Genomic DNA, 21,398 nt, shown 5'->3' on the forward strand with positions numbered 1-21,398 from the left:
ATGAGGAAGATTCTGGATTAGGGGTGTAGTGCAGGGCCATACTAAAAATGATTGCCACTATGTGGTGCTGGGCATTATAAGTCTCTGTAATTTAGTCATGTTAAAATAATTTGAAATCTGATTTGTATAAATTGATACAGAATAAGGGAATTGTCACATTATATTGATCAGCAAGGCAGTCCTTTGCACATTCCACCAAACCTGACGTGCCAAGGAATACCTCTGCATTCCTCTGTTGACCTACTACTTTGAGAGACTACAGCCCATGACGTGCTGAAAGAGCAAGCTTTATATGGTCATATGCATTTGTGAAAGCCTTACCATAAATAAATTTGTTTCAGCATGCACACTTCCAAACGAATTCAGGCTTGCATAGGCATCTACCTTGTATGGCATGCATACTTACTGTATTGAGGGAAATGAAGTACTGTGCATGCAGACTATGCAATTTTTATTCAATTCTAACATTTATTATTTTTTAAAAACCTAGCAAACAGTGTGTTCCTTTTGGAGGACTATTTTTTGAATTGGAAATTTAAAAATAACTTGTTGGGCTGTCTGAGCAGAAAATAAGAATGAACAAGTTTCTTAAATATTACACTTTTTTCAAGGCACTTATAACTGACAAACAATTCAAGAGAACTTTCTTATCCCATATTTCAGGTTTTTTAAACAGAAAAATAAGACTAAGAATGTAACACTTCTGCCCAATAGGACCAATTTTTATAATATTATAAAGATCTGATAATAGGAACTTGGAAATGGCAATCTCAACCATAATTGAAGCATTGCTACTGTAATCTTTTAATTCTATGTACAGATTTCTGGAAAATCTGATACTCTGCGAAACAAAGGTATAAATATATCTATTTTTAATTCTATCAGTTTTATGAGAATTTTGGGGAAAATAAAATTACTGTATGTGGATTTTAAACTACTGATTTTAAATGATAAAAGGAACTATGTAAATTTAACATTGATTAAATGTAAGCTTTTTGTTGTTGTTTTTGAAAAACAGTAATAAAAATGACAAATGAATGTTGGTTAGTTTTCTGGCTTTTGTTTTGTTTTTGATCTTTGCCACTTATATTAGTGCCCACTACATTTAGAATGAACTCCAGTATTTTTGGCATTTTATAAAGGTTAATAATAATAAACCTCTTTTGCTTAAAACCCAACGAAGATTCTGAATTTAAGCAGCCTCTCCATCCCTTTGGCAGAAATTTATTTTTCATCAAATAGAAACTCTTTAGAATTACTGTTTGTATATGTATTTGCCATTGTAACTAATGATGAGAGAATATTTGATAGAGGCGTAGTTGTGTTAATGTTCCCATTTGATTTAAATATTTAAGTCCATCTACACTGTAATTCCTATTTTACTGGGTGACCTGGTTACAGCAAGGTAGCCTCATGATATAGTTGAGCATTAAGTAGATGGGACCAAATCATGTGTTTTAACTGTCTAACAGTTCTACAAAAGGTCAAAGCTGTAGTACAGTTCAGTCCTACTAAATCTTGTTAACAATATCAGCACTGCTGTGGAGTTCGGGAGGACTGGGTTGGAGTACAGTAGGAGTTCCACTCTCGATGGAACCTTACTATCTTTGGTAGACACATGATCAATATGGCCAATTATTTTTATTCTGAATTTGGCAGTATTGAGGGGTGGGAGAAGAGCCTATATAAGAGCTTCCTCAGTTCTGCGGAAAAGGACCTAGGGGTGACAGTGGACGAGAAGCTGGATATGAGTCAACAGTGTGCCCTTGTTGCCAAGAAGGCCAATGGCATTTTGGGATGTATAAGTAGGGGCATAGCGAGCAGATCGAGGGATGTGATCGTTCCCCTCTATTCGACACTGGTGAGGCCTCATCTGGAGTACTGTGTCCAGTTTTGGGCCCCACACTACAAGAAGGATGTGGATAAATTGGAGAGAGTCCAGCGAAGGGCAACAAAAATGATTAGGGGTCTAGAGCACATGACTTATGAAGAGAGGCTGAGGGAGCTGGGATTGTTTAGTCTGCAGAAGAGAAGATTGAGGGGGGATTTGATAGCTGCTTTCAACTACCTGAAAGGGGGTTCCAAAGAGGATGGCTCCAGACTGTTCTCAATGGTAGCAGATGACAGAACGAGGAGTAATGGTCTCAAGTTGCAATGGGGGAGGTTTAGATTGGATATTAGGAAAAACTTTTTCACTAAGAGGGTGGTGAAACACTGGAATGCGTTACCTAGGGAGGTGGTAGAATCTCCTTCCTTAGAGGTTTTTAAGGTCAGGCTTGACAAAGCCCTGGCTGGGATGATTTAACTGGGAATTGGTCCTGCTTCGAGCAGGGGGTTGGACTAGATGACCTTCTGGGGTCCCTTCCAACCCTGATATTCTATGATTCTATATACTTCTAGAAGTAAGTCCAGATGTCTTTATTTACTGCCAAGGAAGTATCCTTGATTGAAGGCCATTTTACTAATAATTGCAGCCCAGAAATGTATAAACCTGGTGTTTGCATAACTATCATTCCATTGTTGGATGTGCAAGTCTTTGATTCATATGCAGAAAAGCAAAATATGTAAGGAAAATCTATTCTTAATTTTTATTCCTATTGCCTGTATCATTAGATACTTAAGTAAAACTGTGGTTGTAATGTTGTTTTCTGTACATAGACAAGAATCAACAATGTTATGACATGAGATTTGTGCACAGTCAAGTTTTTGCCCTCTTAAAACATCGTTATTGTTGTAGTGTAGGCGGGTACTTAATTAGAACCATGTTCAAACATGAAAGGTGTTCACATATCTCCTGTGGGCAGTGCATACGCCAGACCTGCTCATGTTATAAACTGTTTTTACAAAAGTAGTCTATGGACCAACTTATTGTGTTTAAAGGCTATAACATGGCAATGTATCATGCCTATATAAAGACCAGACGGCATTATACCACAAAAAGAAAAGGAGTACTTGTGGCACCTTAGAGACTAACAAATTTATTTGAGCATAAGCTTTTGTGAGCTACAGCTCACTTCATCGAATGCTCATGAAAGCTTATGCTCAAATAAATTTGTTAGTCTCTAAGGTGCCACTAGTACTCCTTTTCTTTTTGCGAATACAGACTAACACGGCTGTTACTCTGAAACCTGTCATTATACCACAGTACATTTTCCAGTGTTGATGCATCCAGTAATATGTTTTGTAATAATTAGGCTTCATCTACAAAGGCTTGGGATATCATATTTAGCCCCTCCCTGGGAAGAGCCATGTTTAAATAGGTATTTTAACATTTTATTTGAATTTTGTAGAACTTAATGCATTTATAATATCTTATTGAGGAAAAAGAAAACATGGTGCAAAAAGGGAAACAATAATTTTATTAAAAAAATTCTGTGAAATACTTTGCTTGGATAACTCAGAGAACCATCTTAAACTGGAATGAAGAAACAGAAGAAATTTAATTTAAAGGTAACTATTATTAAAGTGCATTTTGTTACATATAAAGAATAATTTAAATACAATTGCTGCTAATATGGTTTCAGCTCCACTGTTGAAGAAATAAGCTGTTGCTGTTAGCAACATTAACCATAGATGTATTTATAATATTTCTTTCCCACCATGCTGTGTTTACAAAAGACAAATAAGGAAAGAAATCCTAAAATATCTTAATTTATATTATTGTGCTAAGGTATTGCAGAGGTTTAAGATCGTGTGAAATCTTATGCAGAAGGTATACCACAGTTAGTCCCAATTCCTGGAAGCAGAAATATTCATGCTGTCTCAGGATCCGATTGAAATTAATGGGACTCAGTTCTCTTTCCATGATTGGGGCCTTAGTTAAGGATGGAATGAGAGCTTCGGCTCTGAATTACCTTTCTTGTAATTGTGCTCATGTCTGTCTCTTTGTCTCCTTTTTTTTTCCCCCCAGCTTGATATAGACAGATGCTTATTTGAGATTATTTTTAAAAAAATGAGTAAAGCAGTAAAAGGAAGGAGTTAGAATGTAATTTTAAAATATGTTAATGTCTGAAGCAAGAAAGTGAGCCAGTGCTATGTGATATGCCAGCTTGTGCTCCATGGGTTGCTGGTGGTTTGTGGATTATATTTATTTTAGGAAGTAGTGGCCTAATAAATAATCTGCCCTGTATTTTAAAGGTGGTGAACTGAAATTCTCTCTCCTGAAGCGAAAAAAGAAAAAAACACAAAATATTATTAGAAAGGGCCTACTATGAAATAACCAACTCTCAAAGTTAGAAAAAATTATCACATACCTACAAACCATACGCCCTCCAAAGTAGGGGGTCCAGGGATAACATCTTGCCTCAGAGACTACCCTTCCCCTTGGCTTCTGGGAAAAGCGGGGATTAGATCCATGGAGAGGACTGTGTAGACTCTACTGGCGGGCTCATCATTTTATGTACTACTCTTGCCTTGTGCTGTATATGTCTCTTTAAATTTAGAGCTCTCTTCCTCATCTCTTGCCTCCCAAATTACTACCCTCGCTGGTGCAGGTTGGGCAGAGAAGTATTAACTTCTTCACATCTTCTGCAATTGCAAGGGAGATCCTATTCTCCCATCCCCTCTCTTCCCACTTTCAGTGAGGAAGGAATTATTTGTTTCTTCTCTCCTTTCTTTTTCTTTTTTCCTTCCTTTCTGATCATGCCATCCCCCACCCGCTACACACCAGTCATTCCCATGCCTTCCCTGCCTTCATCTTTTCGAAGCACTGACATAGAACTTTACCAGACTGGTCATTTTCATTCAGCTGCTCAGAAACTTCTAGGTAAAGACTGAAAAACATTGTGCTTAAAAAGTTAAACACATCATTATACAGAATTATGTACAGTATATGATCAGCTGTTCTGACTGCAAAGGCACACAAATATGTTCCAGTGCTTGCTGTTATTGAACCAACACCTTCAGTTTCTCATTAAATTCACACTGACTCAAAGAATGTGCAAAATGTTCAAACTTAGATACCTAATTACTTTTTTGGACACCTATGCTCCAATTTAGGAGACTAAAACTGATATTAGGAGTGGAATTTTCAAGTAGAGCTTTAGCACAGGCCTACCTCTGTGGAGTTAGGCCAACACTTAGAGCTTTTTGAAAATCCCACAGTAGAGACGGAACTTTAGGCACCCATCTGTGAAAATTTGGCTCATGTCACCACTGTGACTTTAAATAGCTGCAGGTAGAAATGGCAGTATTTGTTACCCTGTTTCCAGATGTTTTAAATTTTGTTCAGCATTGTCAAACCTGTGTTATAATTATTGGAATATTTACAGTATTTTCATTTTCAAAGTGCTTTGCAAACTAATTTGCTCAATACACCTCAGAAATAATGTCCTTATTTTACAGATGAGAAAATTTATAGTGACTTGTCTGAAGTCACAGTGAACCAATGTTAGTGTCAACATTTCTGTTTAGGAGTTCCTGGCTCCCAGACTTTGTACTAGGGCCACTAGACCAAACCTGTCTCTCAAAACATTAAATAGATAATAAATTAAGTGGCATTGACAAAATCAGCAGTCATTGTTTTTGTAAGCATTTTGTGTCATTTGACTTCCATATTAAAAATTAACAGATTGTTAATGATAGTGGAATTTAAGGTACTGTCACCAGTTAAGTATGTAACTATAATACATGTGTATTTTAAATTTGAGCGGTTATCGGAGTTCTTATTATTTCAAGTGATCTAGTTGTTTGCTTTTAACAGAAAATAGCTTTCAAATTATTTCTTGCCAGCCTCATCTTCTTTGGATAGGTTTCTTATGATATGGAATTTGAGGCCACAGTCCAGAGCTTTCAGATTTGTGGGTCATGTGGAAGCTGTGACCAGTGTACAGTTTTCACCAGATGGACACCTCATGGCATCTGCTTCTCAGGATCGGACTGTTAGACTATGGATTCCCTGTATGTGAGTACAGTATAACTGAAGTATATTGGTTATATTTTATGATACTGCAATACCAATATCGGAGAAACTTCAGATCTGTAGATTATTGCCCCCTTTCCAAACATCAGGTGGACCTGAGGGATAATGGGAGTCTGGGGCAGCTGGAAGCAAGGTTCTTCATTCTCCTTGGTTTCTCCACTGTTCTATAAGAGTACAGAAATTAGGAAGCCTTAGCTCAAGGCAGGCAAGCATGAGTGGGTGGCAGGAGGAGGAAGGCCTAAATTCATGAGGCAGTGTTTTCTTTCAAACTCAAAGGATACATTTACTTAAATGGGAGTTGTATGGCTAAAATCCAGTGCAACAGTTTGCAATTTGGGGGTAAGTGATGAAAGAAGCCAAGAAGCCAGCAACTTTTATTCATTCAATCAAAATTTGTCTGTTCCTTTAGAGAAAAATGGTAGTGATTTTGAACAAAAAATATTTTAAAGACATTTTACAGTATTGAGGCTAGTGTTTACCTTCACTCTTAAGATTGTTAGATTATTACAGTATATTAAAATATTTTTATTTCATTAATTAAATCTTCTGAACTAAGTAACAAGGCAAATGCTGGAAAGGCAAAGTACTTTTATATTTTAGAGTTAGTCGTCTAGATAAATAAACTTCTAATAGATCAGAAAATTCGGTTTTTCAAAATATCTGTGTGGCTTTGTCTAAAGCCCGTAATCAGGATTTACCAAGAGAGATTGTTCTTGTGTATAGGTGTATTCAGGGAAGAATTAATTTTGATCTTTTAATCAGTGTCAGATTATTATTGAGTTTTATATCCTCTATAAGGTTAATATTATGGAAAATGTTAACGCATTTTTTCAGTCATGGAGAATCTTCAGCCCTGAAAGCGCATACTGCACCTGTCCGTAGTGTGAACTTCTCACATGATGGCCAGTTCCTAGTTACAGCGTCCAATGACAAATCAGTAAAAGTATGGAGTGTTCACCATCAGCGCCTTTTGCTTTCCTTATCCCAGCACACACACTGGGTTCGCTGTGCCAAGTGAGTGTTGTGGTGTTGTATTCTTTCATAGTGAGTTTGTAAACGAGAAACATTATATGCCAATTTCCTTGTTTAGAACTTTAAACAAGGCATTTTATTTTCCAGAGGCTGAACAAGCATGCAGAAAAATGTGTAAATGGTAGAAAGCTGTTAAATGTGAATCATGTATCATAAGAAGAAAAGGAGTACTTGTGGCACCTTAGAGACTAACCAATTTATTTGAGCATAAGCTTTCGTGAGCTACAGCTCACTTGCATCCGATGAAGTGAGCTGTAGCTCACGAAAGCTTATGCTCAAATAAATTGGTTAGTCTCTAAGGTGCCACAAGTACTCCTTTTCTTTTTGCGAATACAGACTAACACGGCTGTTACTCTGAAATGTATCATAAGGTATATTATTAAAATGATACAAGTTTAGTGCTATCGGTCCAGATTTTTAAAGGTGTTGCTGAGCTCAGCATACAATGCCTAACTGATTTAGAAGCCAAAATCCCATTGCCAGTAGCTGGAATTTGGGCTCCTAAGTGCTTAAATCCCCTTTGAAAATGAAATTTAGCCTTCTAAATTAGTTAGGCTTTGTACATCGAGCTCAGCATGCCTAAATACCTTTAAATATCTGGGCTGAAATATTTAAATATATCTAGTTGTTCATTTATCACTATACATGAAAAATATTGAAAAAAAATAGATATGGGAATTTTTTTGATGAAAAAGTAAGACTTACTGTATTTTATCCTGGTTTTCCTATATTCTGTATGTATTCAAAAAGAGAAGTAATGAGTACTGGAGAAACTAGACTAATAAGTTTGACTTTGACTAATCTCATTTTTTTTCTTATTTTTAAAAGCAATTTTTCATTAATCAATCTGGGAGAGTTTAGGGTAATTATTGAAGGATCATTGTTAGTTTAGAAAGACTTACCTAATGAAAATTCCCAAGCATGTGTATGTTTAATACTATTAAAATATTCATGGTAGAGAAAGCCTTAGTTTAAAATTTAAATGCAGAGTTCTAGGATGACCCTCTGTTTCCATTCGCTTGTAACTTTTCTGTCAATTTTTCCTTTAGAGCTGAAACTTTCATACTTGGATTCAGCCTACAGGTCATTCTTCCACCCAATTCAGCTGTGTGGGTGTTTAAAAAATATATTTTAGTTTTTAGATTTCAGGGGCAGAAAAGGTTTTTTTTTATAAATGGTATGGGAAGGGGTAATCTTTTCTGCCTAGTTTTGCAAACTTTGTTTCTCAGTAAGTATAACACCCGTAAACTGAGATTGTCCTAGAAAATACCTTTTACTATTTACTATTCAGTTATCTGTATTACTGAATATTTGATACTACTTCTTAAATAGAAACCTTTTTTATACTTTACAGATTTTCACCTGATGGAAGATTAATAGCATCTTGCAGTGAGGATAAAACTGTTAAAATCTGGGATGCAGCAAATAAAGTATGCATTGATAGCTTTACAGACTATAAAGGGTAAGTGCCATGCAACAGAAGAATGCAGAAGTTTATTTACTATGATATGAAGTTCATCTTTTGTGCTGTCTTAAATCAAATTTCACCAACATCTCTATGCAGTATTTGAAAATAGATGCAAACTTTTCTACCAGCAGATGGAAATCAAAGAAATGCAAAGATTTTTTTATTTTTAAGAAGCCAGTTGGCTGTCTAAATGTGCCCATCTGTTTTTCTGTCTCCAGGAGATGAGACCAAACCTGTCTTGAGAAGATGGCTGGGTTAGACTTCTGACTACTTTTATCTTTGAATTTTTCCCCAATACTTTCCTTTCTGTTAATTTAGAGTAGGATGTTTTGTTAGTGAAGAATTCTCAATTTTTCCCCTCATACTCATTAATATTCTGCAAGCTACAGTGTGTTCTGCCTTCTTTAGTTGTGGAAAGTACTTTGGTTTCATATTATCCCATATTCTTGTAAACATAAACGAGTCAGAGCTTTTGGGATGCATGGAACCTCCTTGAAGATAAGCCCAATATATGCACTTATTTAGTTTCACTAGTGCTATGCTATCTCTCTCCACCTTTTGTCTGAGCTGAAAAGCACTTCAATTTTACTATTTTTTAAAAAGGTTCCAGAGGTGATCCTAGCAGTTACAGGCTTGTAAGCCTAACTTCAGTACCACATAAATTGGTTGAAATTATAATAAAGAACAGAATTATCAGATACATAGGAGAACAAAATATGTTGGAAAGTCAACAAGGCTTTTGTAAAGGGAAAGCATGCCTAACCAATCTATTAAAATTCTTTGAGGGGGGTCAACAAGCATGTGGACAAGAGTGATCCAGTGGATATAGTGTACTTTAACATTCCGAAAGCCTTTGACAAGATCCCTCACCAAAAGCTCTTAAGTAAAGTAAGCAGTCATGGGATAAGAGGAAAGGTCCTCTCTTGGATCAGTAACTGATTAAAAGACAGGAGAAAAAAAGGGTAGGAATAAATGGTCAGTTTTCACAGTGGAAAGAGGTAAATAGCAGTGTCCCCCAGGGATCTGTACTGGGACCAGTGTTGTTCATCATATTCATAAATGATTTTGAAAACGGTGAACAGTCAGCTGGCTAAGTTTGCAGATGATACAAAATTAGTCAAGATACTTAAGTCCAAAGCTGACTGCGAAGAATTACAAAGGGATCTCACAAAACTGGATGACTGGGCAACAAAATGGCAGATGAAAATCAATGTTGATAAATGCAAAATAATGCACGTGGGAAAACATAATCCAAACTATACATGCAAAATGATGAGCTCTAAATTACGGTAGCTATTGCCACTCAAGAAAGAGATCGTGGAGTCATAGTGGATAGCGTTCTGAAAACTTCTGCTCAGTGTGCAGTGGAAGTTTAAAAAAAAAAAAAAAAGCTAACAATGTTAGGAACAATTAGGTAAGGGATAGATAATAAGATAGAAAATATCATAATAGCACTGTATAAATCTGTGGTATGCCTACACCTGGAACATTGCATGCAGTTCTGATTGTGCCATCTCAAAAAGGATATATTAGAATTGGAAAAAGCACAGAGAAAGGCAACAAAAATGATTGGGGGTATGGAACAGCTTCCATATGAGGAGAGACTAGGACTATTCATCTTAGAAAAGAGACAACTAACGGAGAATATGATAGAGGTCTATAAAATCATGAATGGTGTGGAGACAGTGAATAGGGGAGTGTTATTTATCCCTTCACATAACACAAGAACCAGGGGTCACTCAATGAAATTAATAGGAGGTTTAAACACATGGAAGTGCTTCTTCACACAATGTACAGTCAACCTGTGGAACTCATTGCCAGGGGATGTTGTGAAAGCCAAAAGTAGAACTAGGTTGAAAAAAGAATTGGATACATTCATGGAGGATAGGTCCATCAATGGTTCTCAGCCAAGGTGGTCAGGGACGCAACCACATGCTCTGGGTGTCCCAAACTTCTAACAGCCAGAAGTTGGGAGTAGATGATGGCATGGATCACTTGATGATTGATCTGTTCTGTTCATTCCCTCTGGAGCTTCTGGCACTGGCCACGGTTGGAAGACAGGATACTGGACTAGATAGATCATTCACCTGACCCAGTATGGCTATTCTTGTGTTCTTATTAATTCTCTTGAATTATAGATATTGCTGTTAAAAGAGCAATACTCATTAAATCTATTTTCATAATTTCCATCTAGGTTTGCAAACTATGTTGATTTCAATCCAAGTGGTACATGTGTAGTTTCTGCAGGTTCTAATCATACAGTGAAGCTCTGGGATATTCGAATGAACAAGTTACTGCAGCATTACCAAGGTAAAAGCTTACATAGCTCATGGTAACTAAACCTGTTTACTTAATTCTTTTATAATTATATTATATTATATTATAATTTATTTAAAATGGAAGCAATAAAATGTCTTGTAACTTTAAGAAATATTACCTTAACTATCCTTTATTTTAGTGTACACCTTGATTTCATTTTATTCTGCTGAGAATACTTTTCCTTTTCATTCTGCTAATTCTCCTCGAGAGAAGAAGGATGAAATTATGCACAAAATGGAATTATAAAGTGGCCGAACAAGGTTGATTTCATTCAGTTTAACAGTTGACTTGTGAGGTTTTCTTGGCAGGAAATCCTACTGCCTCTTGGATTTGAAGACAGATGCTGTTTTCTAGTTTTTAATGCCAAATCTTCTACCTGGCCATTGTGAAAGTGACATATGAGCTAGACTCCTCAATAACATAACAAACAGCTACAATAACTCCTCGCTTAATGTTGTAGTTATGTTTTTGAAAAATACTATTTTAAGTGAAACAATGGTAAGCGAATCCAATTTCCCCATAAGAATTAATGTAAATAGGCAGGGTTAGGTTCCAGGGAAATGTTTTTCACCAGGCAAAAGACGTTTATTTATATATATAATACATACATACATACATACACACACTATAAGTTTTAAACAAACAATTTAATACTGTACACAGCAATTATGATTGTAAAGCTTGGTTGAGGTGGTGGAGTCAGAAGGTGGAAGAGGATAGGATATTTCCCAGGGAATGCCTTGCTGCTAAATGATGAACTAGCACTCGACTGAGCCCTCAAGGGTTAACACATTGTTAATGTAGCCTCACACTCTACAAGGCAGCATAAATGGTGGGAGGAGACATAATAGATGCATGGCAGTGGCTGCAAACATTCCCTGCGGAAACACAATGTGATGATGAACCCATGCTATCCCACTGGAGTGTACCACTCCCTCCACTTTCCAAAGTGCAGGGGAGGTGCATCTCTGTGTGAGTCAGAGACATACACTCTGTGTGTGTGTGTGTGTGTGTGAGTGTGAGAGAGAGAGACACACACACACACTGTGTGTGTGTGTGCGAGAGATACGCAAGCATTGCCCCTTTAAGTATGCTGACTCCACTCTAAGTACACTGCCTTTTTAAGTAGATCAGCAAGTTGAGACACCACCTGCTGCCAGCAAGCTCCCTCCGTCCTGTGCCCTGTTGTGTCCGTCTTCCTCCTCCCCCGCTCTGTGGAGATGGGGTACAGGCAGTGTTTTCCCCAGGAATTGAAATTAGGGTGGGGTCAGGGCCAATGAAGGGTGAGACCATGAGGTTGAAGGTGGGCTGTATGGCACCATAGTAAAAACAGAAAAATGTTTCATGACCATTTTATTAGATTTAACTCATGTTTTAAAATTATCACACAAATTAAAGTTGGCTACTCAAGCCTTCTATGAAGCACTACATCTACATCTTTATTAGTTTCTTGTTATAATTTTGCACAACTCTGTTAATGAACTTCTTGAATGCAATGCGTTCATCTTTGGTGGCTTCTTTGTATGTCCAGAACTTTCATTCCTTTAATTGATATGCTCATTAGTTCATTCACATGATCAGGCAGAAGGCGACTTCTTTTAGAACACAAAATTCTATTCAATGATGAAAAAGAATGCTCAACTGTAGCTGTTGTGACTGGGAGTAGCAAGAGATGAATTCCTACTTCTTTCATCCCAGGAAACCTAGCATAAAGATCTGGTCTAGCCACGAGTGACGATCAAATAGGAGTTGAAGTCAAATCTTCATTAATTCATCGTATGATATTCCACTCTGTGTTCAAATTCTCTATTCTGTCCTGAGCACATGGCTTTGCTGGTAGTGCCTCACTCCACTCAACTGTCGGTGTATTATAGGACAGAGATCTGTACAAGCTACGTAGAGGTTGAGTAGAATCTAGAAGTCGCTGTTGTAAACTATTATAAAAAGATTTTTAAGAATCAAGTCTATGTACTTTTTCAGATGTCTTAACAAACATTTCTTGGTCTCTTCACTTAAGGATTCAATATAAATGCCTTCATTAGTCAACTTCTGGACTGAAGTCTTTGCTTCTTCCAGTACTTTTTCAATGGATAGCTCTCTGATCCAAATGTATCTTCTATTGCTGGACACAGATCTACTACTGTTGTAGCAGATGCCTGGATGGCATTGTTTAATGACCCAAGTGGTTTCAACAGTAGACGTACAAGAGAGAGAATGGCAATAGTCTTTTCTGAATGTAGTTGCAAAAGTAATCCACCACCTCACTACTTAGATCCATCCCATCTTGGTAGATACTTTCCAAAGCCAGTAATCTTCTATATTTTCTAAGATATTCAGTCTTTTTGGACTCTTGCTGAAAAAAGAACATAATGAAGACATTAAATTTATAGTTTTCTAATGTCTTTTGAAGAGTCTGCAGCTCATACTAGCGCTAGTTGGAGTAGATGGCCTGTGCAGTGTGTATAGGAGAGATTAGGGTTACACTTTTCTCTGAGCAAAGCTTGTATTCCACCATGTCTTCCAGAGAAGTTTGCAGCTCCATCAAATGCACAAGCAGCCATGTGTTTGGGGTCCAATTGACAAGCATGTAACTCTTCTAAGATGTGGGTTGTTACAGATGCAGCCAATCTGTCTTCTATAATTTGAACATCTAGAAATGCATCTACTGGCCTACCATTGACATCAAGATAACATACACAATAACTTAATACTTGACGCCCATTTGCATCAGTGCATTCATCAGTCATTTATGGAAATTTTTTGAATGTGGTGAGAGAGCTCTTCACTTTTTCAACTGTTGAGTCTTTCACTGTTGCACCACATGCTGGTAGCCAGTCAGTTGAGTTTCTTGCAGAAAGATAGTGAGCATTTGCTGGTCTTGTTCATCCTGAAGTTGAACACTGATTCCGAACAAGTGACAATGCACTTAACATTGGCCTCCAGTTTGTAGTGTGTGGTATCTCTTGCTTAAATAGAAAGTATGATGCCACAGCCATGTTTGTTCGCATGAACTGTGTTGTGTCTCCAGCATTCTTAACAGCCTCATTTACTCTCACCGGTGTTGTCTTTGGTCACCGGTGTTGTCTTTGGCTCAGACTTCAGAGGTGCTTTCACATGAATTCACCTCCCAGGTGGGGGGCAAGAAGGCACCTTGCTCATTGCTCCAGCTGCTCACTGTTCGCTCTGGCCACTGTTGTTCGTTGTGCCACCGTTCACTCCATCACTCTGTTGCCAATGGCCCTGCGCTGTCTCCTTCTGCTGCCACCTGCCACTGTGACCTCTGTGAGTTGATATCTTGAGGTTCCACACAGCTCGCAGTGATTTCAGCTGAGCTCTCAGTGGAGGAACCTTGCTGCTAGTGCAGACTGGGCCGTCTCTCCCACTGTCCCACACTGTCCCACAGCAGGTCTAAGCACTTAGACCTGATTATCAGTGATTTCAGCTGTAGTCGTACTTAACAGAACAAAACACTATCTATGGAGCCTAATCAGCTCTATCTTTAAACAGTGGAGAGGGGCAGGTCAAAAAGTACTTGTGACTCAGGCAGACCAACAAGCAAAACACATGTTCCCACCCTCTTGATGCCCTCAATCAGCACAGGCTGAGTACAGTTCTATTGCCCTTTACTCCTACAATAAGAACAACAACATTTAATTACCCCCCCGCATTCAAGTGATTTGTAACCCAACCCCAGCCAAAATCTATCACTTGAGCAACACAGCTCTGTTTGCTGGATACCTAGGTAGATTAGGTGTGAATGTAAATACAGTCTGGTCCTAAAGCCTTTCCCCTCCAGCCACCACCTCATCACTAGCTGTTAGGGAGAGCTCATTTAGAATTTTGATTACAAATCATAATTTGAAATTATTAGGTTGACCAACATCCCTGAAATGAATGTACTGACACTGTCATAAAAAACAACAGCTGTATAAGGAAGCTAGTCTATGTTCACACTTTTCAAATCTATTATTTTTTTCAGATAAACTTATTTTATCATACACTTTATATGCTTTTAAAGTGTATATTAATGTTTCAATTTCAATTCATATGTCCAAACAATCACTAAATTGGCAACACTGCATGTAAGTAGTTCACAAAACTGGGGGGAGAGGGTGGGTGTTGGGAAAATTTGGGGGGGGGGGGTAGGGAAATCCCTGGGTACAGGAGCGGGGGGGAGGGAGACTCCCTGACATTAGCACCCCTTTTATCCACCCCACCCCCAGGAGCAGCTTCAAGGCAGGAGCAGCACACAGCAGTGGCAGGAGGGACACCTGAACTGCCCAGCAATTGATAGCCTGCTGTGCGGCTGCTGCACAGGGAACTTAGGGGAGCTGATATGGGGGCTGCAGGTCCACCCTGGTTCCAAGCCCCCACCAGCTAGCTGCAACGGGTTGCTCTTCCTGCAGGCAGTGGACAAAGCAGGCGGCTGCCAAATGACATTATAAGGGAGCATTGTGCAACTTTAAACGAGCATATTCTCTAATAGATCAGCGACGTGACAACGTTAAGTGAGGAGTTACTGTATAAGAAATGTTGCTTAATAACAGCTAACTCTGAGAAAGTGTGGTCCAGTGGTTAGAACATGAAACTGGGAGTTAGAGCATGGGACTTCTGTCTTTTAATGCTAATTATGCCGCTAAGTAGTTCTCCGGTCTTGGACAAGTTACTTATCCTTTCAGTGTTTGGCTTTCCATATAGGTGTTTCAAGTAATAGTTAACATTTGAAAAGTGCTCTGGAAAATAGTTATGAAAAGATAAGTATTTTTTTTATTTAAATAAGGCAGAATGTGGGAGAAATAAACGGCATGAAAATTAGCATTCAAGTAGTTTTCATGTTACTTTGAAATAATATTCTGAATTTCAAGTTCTAGTCTATCATGAGAAGATAAAAATTTAGGAAAGGCTGGAGATATGGGGAGGAGACAGATTCATGATGGGGGAATACTATTCAGAATTTTTATTTAGAACTATTAGCTGAAAGCTCATCCTGTTGCATGGGTGTAATTCCTAAACTCGTGTGTCAAAAAGCTGATAAAAAGGGCTCTTGTTTCCATGTGTTGTTGCAGAGAGCAATGTTGCTGTTTGTATATGTTCCCCAAAGTTTGTACACAGAGCAGCCCCCTGGTTGGTGGGACAACCATCTCCTTGTTACCCCATGTAGCTGTTACTCCTGCTTTCTCTGATCAACTGTCACATTCCAACCACCACGGAACTTTGGACTCCAGCCTTCCATCTGGTTCTGACAGCCTACTGATGCTTGAACCTGGTGATATTCCAAATAAAAAAGAGCCATCGACCATGGTTCTAGCTGTTTCACTTCACAGTGTCTCACCAGACATGCTAGGCTTCAGAGTGACGCAGAGAGAGAGAGACAATCCTGGAAGATTTGTGTCGATTTGTGCAGGTGGCAAATGAGCAGTGTGCGCTGCTGTGAGGGGCTCTGTGTGTGTGTGTTGGTTGTGTTGTTCTGTAAGAGATTTTGAAAAACTGGCAGTTGGGCCAAGTAATCCACCTTCTGTGCAGTCTTCCTCATACAACCAATTAAAGTGTTGCATACAAATTATTTGTAAGGCAGTGGTTTTCAACCTAAGGTCCCCAGACCCTTTGGGGTCCGCCGTTAATATCTAAAATTTCCAAAGGGATCTACACTTCCATTCAAAAATTTTAAGGGGTCTGCAAATGAAAAAAGGTTGAAAACCACCTTTGTAGTGTAAGGATGGCAGTTGGTTGGGTTACCTCTGATGTCACAATGGTGTAGTGTTTATTGTATGCCAAGAGACCATGCCTTACTATAACTATATTGCACACTATAATTAGTAAAGTCAGAGTGGCTGAGAACTTAAAAATTGCATGGTAACAGACCGCAAAACTCCATGATAATTAAGCTGGTGATATTCTGAACAAAAACGGTCCTCAGTCATGTTTGTAGCTGTTATCAGTTTTGCAGTGACTCTGCAGACATTCTAGTCTACAGTGACAATCTGTTAATCTTATTAGGTAGGTGTTATTTTCCTTTGTCTTCCTACTTTTGATTTTCAGTACAGTATGTTACAGTATGAAAGTTTTAGGAAAACATACACATCTGTGATTAATAGCATAATTCAATATTTATAGAATATCAGTTTCCCATTAAGGCCTAGTCTACACTACAAACTTAGGTCAATGGAAGCCACCTTACATCTACCTAATAATGTATGCATCTAAACTACCAGGACCCTTCCTCTGACCTAACTCGCCTGTAACATCGATTTAATTACTCCACGTCCGTGAGAGGCGTAGTGCTTAATTTGATGTTGATGGGTCAACAGAGAGGCAGTGTAGACACAGCATTGTATAAGTTGACTGAATTGGCAGCCAGGAAGTGTCCCACAATGCTCTGCTGTCACCGCTCTGGAGATCATTTTCAACTCCGCTGCACAGCAGCCAGGTACACAAGAAACAGTCCCTCCCTTGTTAAAGCCCTGGGAACTTTTGAATTCCCATTTCCTGTTTGATCAGCGTGGAGAGCTCACCAACCCAGCTGATCATGGGGACTCAATGCCCCAAACACACTCTAGCCTGGAGTACACAGGAGATGGTGGGTCTTATTGGTCAGTGGAGAGAAGAGTCTGTGTGGGCACAGTGCCGATCCAGCCGAAGAAATATAGTCGTCTACGCAAAGATTGCGCGGGGCATGGGAGAGAAGGGCTACAGCAGGGACAGGCAGGAGTTCCACATGAAAATCAAAGAACTTGGGGGGCATATCAGAAGACAAGGGAGGCAAAGAGTTGTTCTGGTTCTGCATCACAGACATGCTGCTTCTACAATGAGCTGCATGAGATTCTCAGCGGCAACCCCATTACTACCCCCAAACACCACGTGGATACCTCCCAGGAGTCTGAGTCCCAGGCCACCTCCGGCAACAACAAGGAAGACATTCTGGACAAGGAAGAGGAGGAGAGTGGGAGACAGGAAAGCAGTGAATCCATTCTCCTTGAGAGCCAGGAGCTATTTTTAACCTTGGGGCCCAGCCAGTCACAGGACAACGTGGTGGCTGAGCATGATGCCAGGGAAGGCACCTCTGGTGACTATGCAATTCCAATCAAACTGTAGGATTTACATGCTCTTCTATTTTGTTTAATCTGAAGAAAAAGTGAGTTGCAGTGGGTATCTGCTTCACAGTGGCTGCTCCAGCTACACAGAAGGTGCCCTCCAGACAATACTGTGTGTGCACAGGGATGGCCCGGGAATCCTCAATGGAGATTTCTAGGAAACTTTCATGGAAGTACTCTGCAATCCTTTGCAGAAGGTTTCTGGGGAGGGCTGCCTTATTTCTTCTACCACGGTAGGACACTTTTGAATGGCACTCCAGTATTAAGTCTGCTGGCATTGCGATACACAGCATAGCAATGTAAGGACTCGGTCCATTTATAGACACTTGCAGTATCTGTTTCCTTCAGGAGATTGATATCACATAAGGTCACCTCGGGGAGACGGTGGAAGTTTTCATTACAAGTGCTCGTACCGCAAATATTAGAGCATGTGATCTACCACCCATGGTGACTTCCGGGTCCCTCAACCACATTTTCTTTAACATGCTGGTGGTTTTGTTGGCAGGGATCGGCACGGACCTTACATTCTGCAAGTCCAGGGTGACTATTACCAGCAGCATTAAGAGAAGTGAGGAGTGGGCTTCTGTGTTCTCTTGTGGCCACAAACCCCTGCCCCACCACCTTGGACAAAGACCGCAATTTGGGAGGCTTAACACAGGTCCCTGGTCTCAAAGCAACATCCATATTGCTAGGGGGCGTGGTCCACATGTGCTCCCGATGTGAGTTTCCCACAAGTTGCAGCACAAGGCCTGTGCCCGTGCCCATGCCCCTGAGCCGTACTCACCATGGGTGGAACAGCAAGTCAGTTCATTGAATAGCTAGGGATTCAGATTCTGTTCTGGCTTGCATTTGAGTGTAATAAGAGGAGTGATTTTTAAATAGCAACCTTGCACTAGATCCAGGGTATGCACTGACAATGGTTGCCTTGTGCTTTGTGTGCCTTATAGTGGAAAGCTTGCCCTTCAGCACATCCTCCACACTAGCAGAGAGGCTTTCACAGATTAGGAGGAGGCAAAAGAGAATACACTGTAGCGAAGCAAGACTCATCTGTGTGGCGCCTCCTGCTGGTTGCCCTGGGAATTAGCTCGATTCCAGCTCGGCGCGCCCTCTGCTGGCCAGTGGCTCACCTGCCTCAGGCATCCGTGTCCCTCCTGGATCCCGTTGCCCCTTACCCTGGGGTTCTGCACTAGCAGTACCCCCACTCTGTGGGTCTCCCCTCCCAGGGGAACCCCCAACCCTGTAAGGCCACCTTGCCTCAGTCATTATTGCCAGTCATTATCTAGCCCCTGTTCACTGGGGCAGACTGCAGTGTAATGGCCACTCATCATTGGCAAGCGGGGTTTGGAACCGCTGCCTTTCCCTACAGCACAGTACTTCTCTAGGCCTTCCTGTCAGGCTGCAGCCTGGGAGGCGGCCAGGCCTGAGCTCCCCAGCTCAGCCTGCCCCTTCCCCAGCACTGCTCTGTCCACGGTACTCTTTGCTCCTTCAGGCAGCTAGGTCCATCTCTCTCCAAAGCTAGAGAGAGACACTGACCCAGCTCCTGGCTCACAGCCCTTTGATAGGGCCAGCTGTCTCCTAATTGGGCATGGCCCCAGCTGTGGCTGCTTTCCCAATCAGCCTACCTTTTCTCCTTGTTTTTCCGGAGTGGGGTAACTGCCCCGCTACATATGCAGTGACATGTTCAGTGAGATAATGAATGCCTCTGGGACTCCTGACATGGTGCTAAGAGCCTGGAGTATTTCATTGTCTGAAAAACAGGACATGGAGGGCATCCCAGGAGCATGAGGGTGGCATGAATGTCCCTCAAACATTCCAGGAGGTAGGGTAGGGGGGAGTTCAGTATCCCTTCCAGTCAACTCTGGGAGAGGGTACAAAGAACAAACAGAGACTTTTGATGGGCAAGACTACTGTGCTTTCACAGACAAGTTGACTTGGTTTCTTCCCTCCCAATTTTATCACATTGTTTGCCCAAGGTTAAATTATATTCCTGGTCTTTGTTTCCTTGTGCTTGTGCAATAAAAATCAATGTTTCAAGAATGAAATGCTCTTTATTTATTCCAATCGTGGGGACTTGGGAGTGGGAGAGGGGTACAGAGAAACTGATGCAACTGATGGGATGGTATGAGAAGGCACAACACAGATAAGCAGTGCACATTACTGTGGCTCATTACTGAAGCAGGTTTTCAAACCCTCCTGGAGATGCAGTGCTCCTTGCTGGGCTCTTCTTCTTGCCCTGGTATCTGGGTGCTCAGAATTAGCTGTGAACCTATCTGTCTCCATGCCCCACCCTTGCGGAAACTTCTCTCCCTTTGCCTCACAGATATATTATGGAGTGCACAGGAGGCAGTGATAACAATAGGGATATTGCTTTCACTGAGGTCTAACCTAGTAAGAAGACTGTGTCAGCAACCCTTTAAATGGCCAAAGGCACATTCCACCACCAGTCTGCACTTGCTCTGCCTATTCTTGAACCATTCCTTACTGCTCCACGTGACCACTGTATGGCTTCATGAACCATAAGAGCAAGGGGTAAGCTGGGTCTTCCAGGATCAGTATTAGCATTTCAATGTCATCCATAGTTATTTTGTGATCTGGAAAGAAAGTTCCTGTTTGCATCTTTCTGAAGAGACTTGTGTTCCTATAGATGCACATGTCATGCACCTTTCCTGACCATCCCACGTTGATGTTGGTCACACGGCCCCTGTGATCCACCCACACTTGCAACACCATTGAAAAGTATCCCTAATGGTTTATATACTCTTTGGCTAAGTGGTCTGGTGCCAAGATAAGGATATGCATTCCGTCTATCGCCCCACCATGGCAAAGCCATCCACTATGTCCTGCACATTGCCCACAGTCATGACCCTTCTTAGCAGAAGTTGATTAATGGCGCTGCACACTTGGATCACAACAGCTCCCACAGAGGATTTAGCAACACTGAATTGATTCCCCACTGACCAGTAGCAGTCTGGCGTTGTAAGCTTCCACGGAGCGATCACCACTCGCTTCTTCACTGTCAGAGCATGTCTCGTTTTGGTGTTGCTGCATTTCAGGGCTGGGGAAAGCGCTGCACAAAATTCCTGGAAAGTGGCCTTCCGCATTTGAAAGTTCTGTAGCGATTGCGTATCATCTCATAGCCGCATAACAATGCGATCCCACCAGTCAGTTCTTGTTTCCCAGGACCAGAAACGGTGTTCCACTTATGTTCAGCTGCTGCGTGACTACCAGAAGCAACCAGGAATTGTTTCTTTCAATGGTTTTCAGCTGGGCTGCTTGAATGACATTGCAATGTTCCGTGCTGCAGCTCCTGTCTCAGCTCTGGAAATACTTCAGGATAAGGCACAAGGTGTTTGTAATGCTCGCAACAAGAGTGCACAGCTGAGCAGGGTCCCTACTTCTCGGGCTATTGCATACGCGTGGCAAAGCCAGGCTTTTGAAAAAAGATAGAAGAAAATATGGGTTGTTTGCCCCTGATATCAGAGGAGGGATGGAGGAAACTGCATCATGGGAGGCTGAAGCCATGTTCCCATTCCTCCCTGTGACAATGTTTTGGTCCCATGAGATGTTG

The 21,398-nt window shown here is 40.6% G+C and overlaps 1 protein-coding gene across 1 annotated transcript in view; it reads left to right on the top strand.

The window, feature by feature from the left end:
• POC1B (POC1 centriolar protein B) overlaps positions 1 to 21,398 on the top strand; it is a 100,751-nt gene that overhangs the window by 6,075 nt on the left and 73,278 nt on the right. The window contains exons 3-6 of the mRNA XM_074941921.1: positions 5,731 to 5,902; positions 6,755 to 6,934; positions 8,307 to 8,414; positions 10,615 to 10,730. Coding sequence (XP_074798022.1) covers positions 5,731 to 5,902; positions 6,755 to 6,934; positions 8,307 to 8,414; positions 10,615 to 10,730 — 576 coding nt within the window. The remainder of the gene's footprint in view (positions 1 to 5,730; positions 5,903 to 6,754; positions 6,935 to 8,306; positions 8,415 to 10,614; positions 10,731 to 21,398) is intronic.

The sequence above is a fragment of the Natator depressus genome, chromosome 1, assembly GCF_965152275.1.
Source record: "Natator depressus isolate rNatDep1 chromosome 1, rNatDep2.hap1, whole genome shotgun sequence".
Lineage (NCBI taxonomy): Eukaryota > Metazoa > Chordata > Testudines > Cheloniidae > Natator > Natator depressus.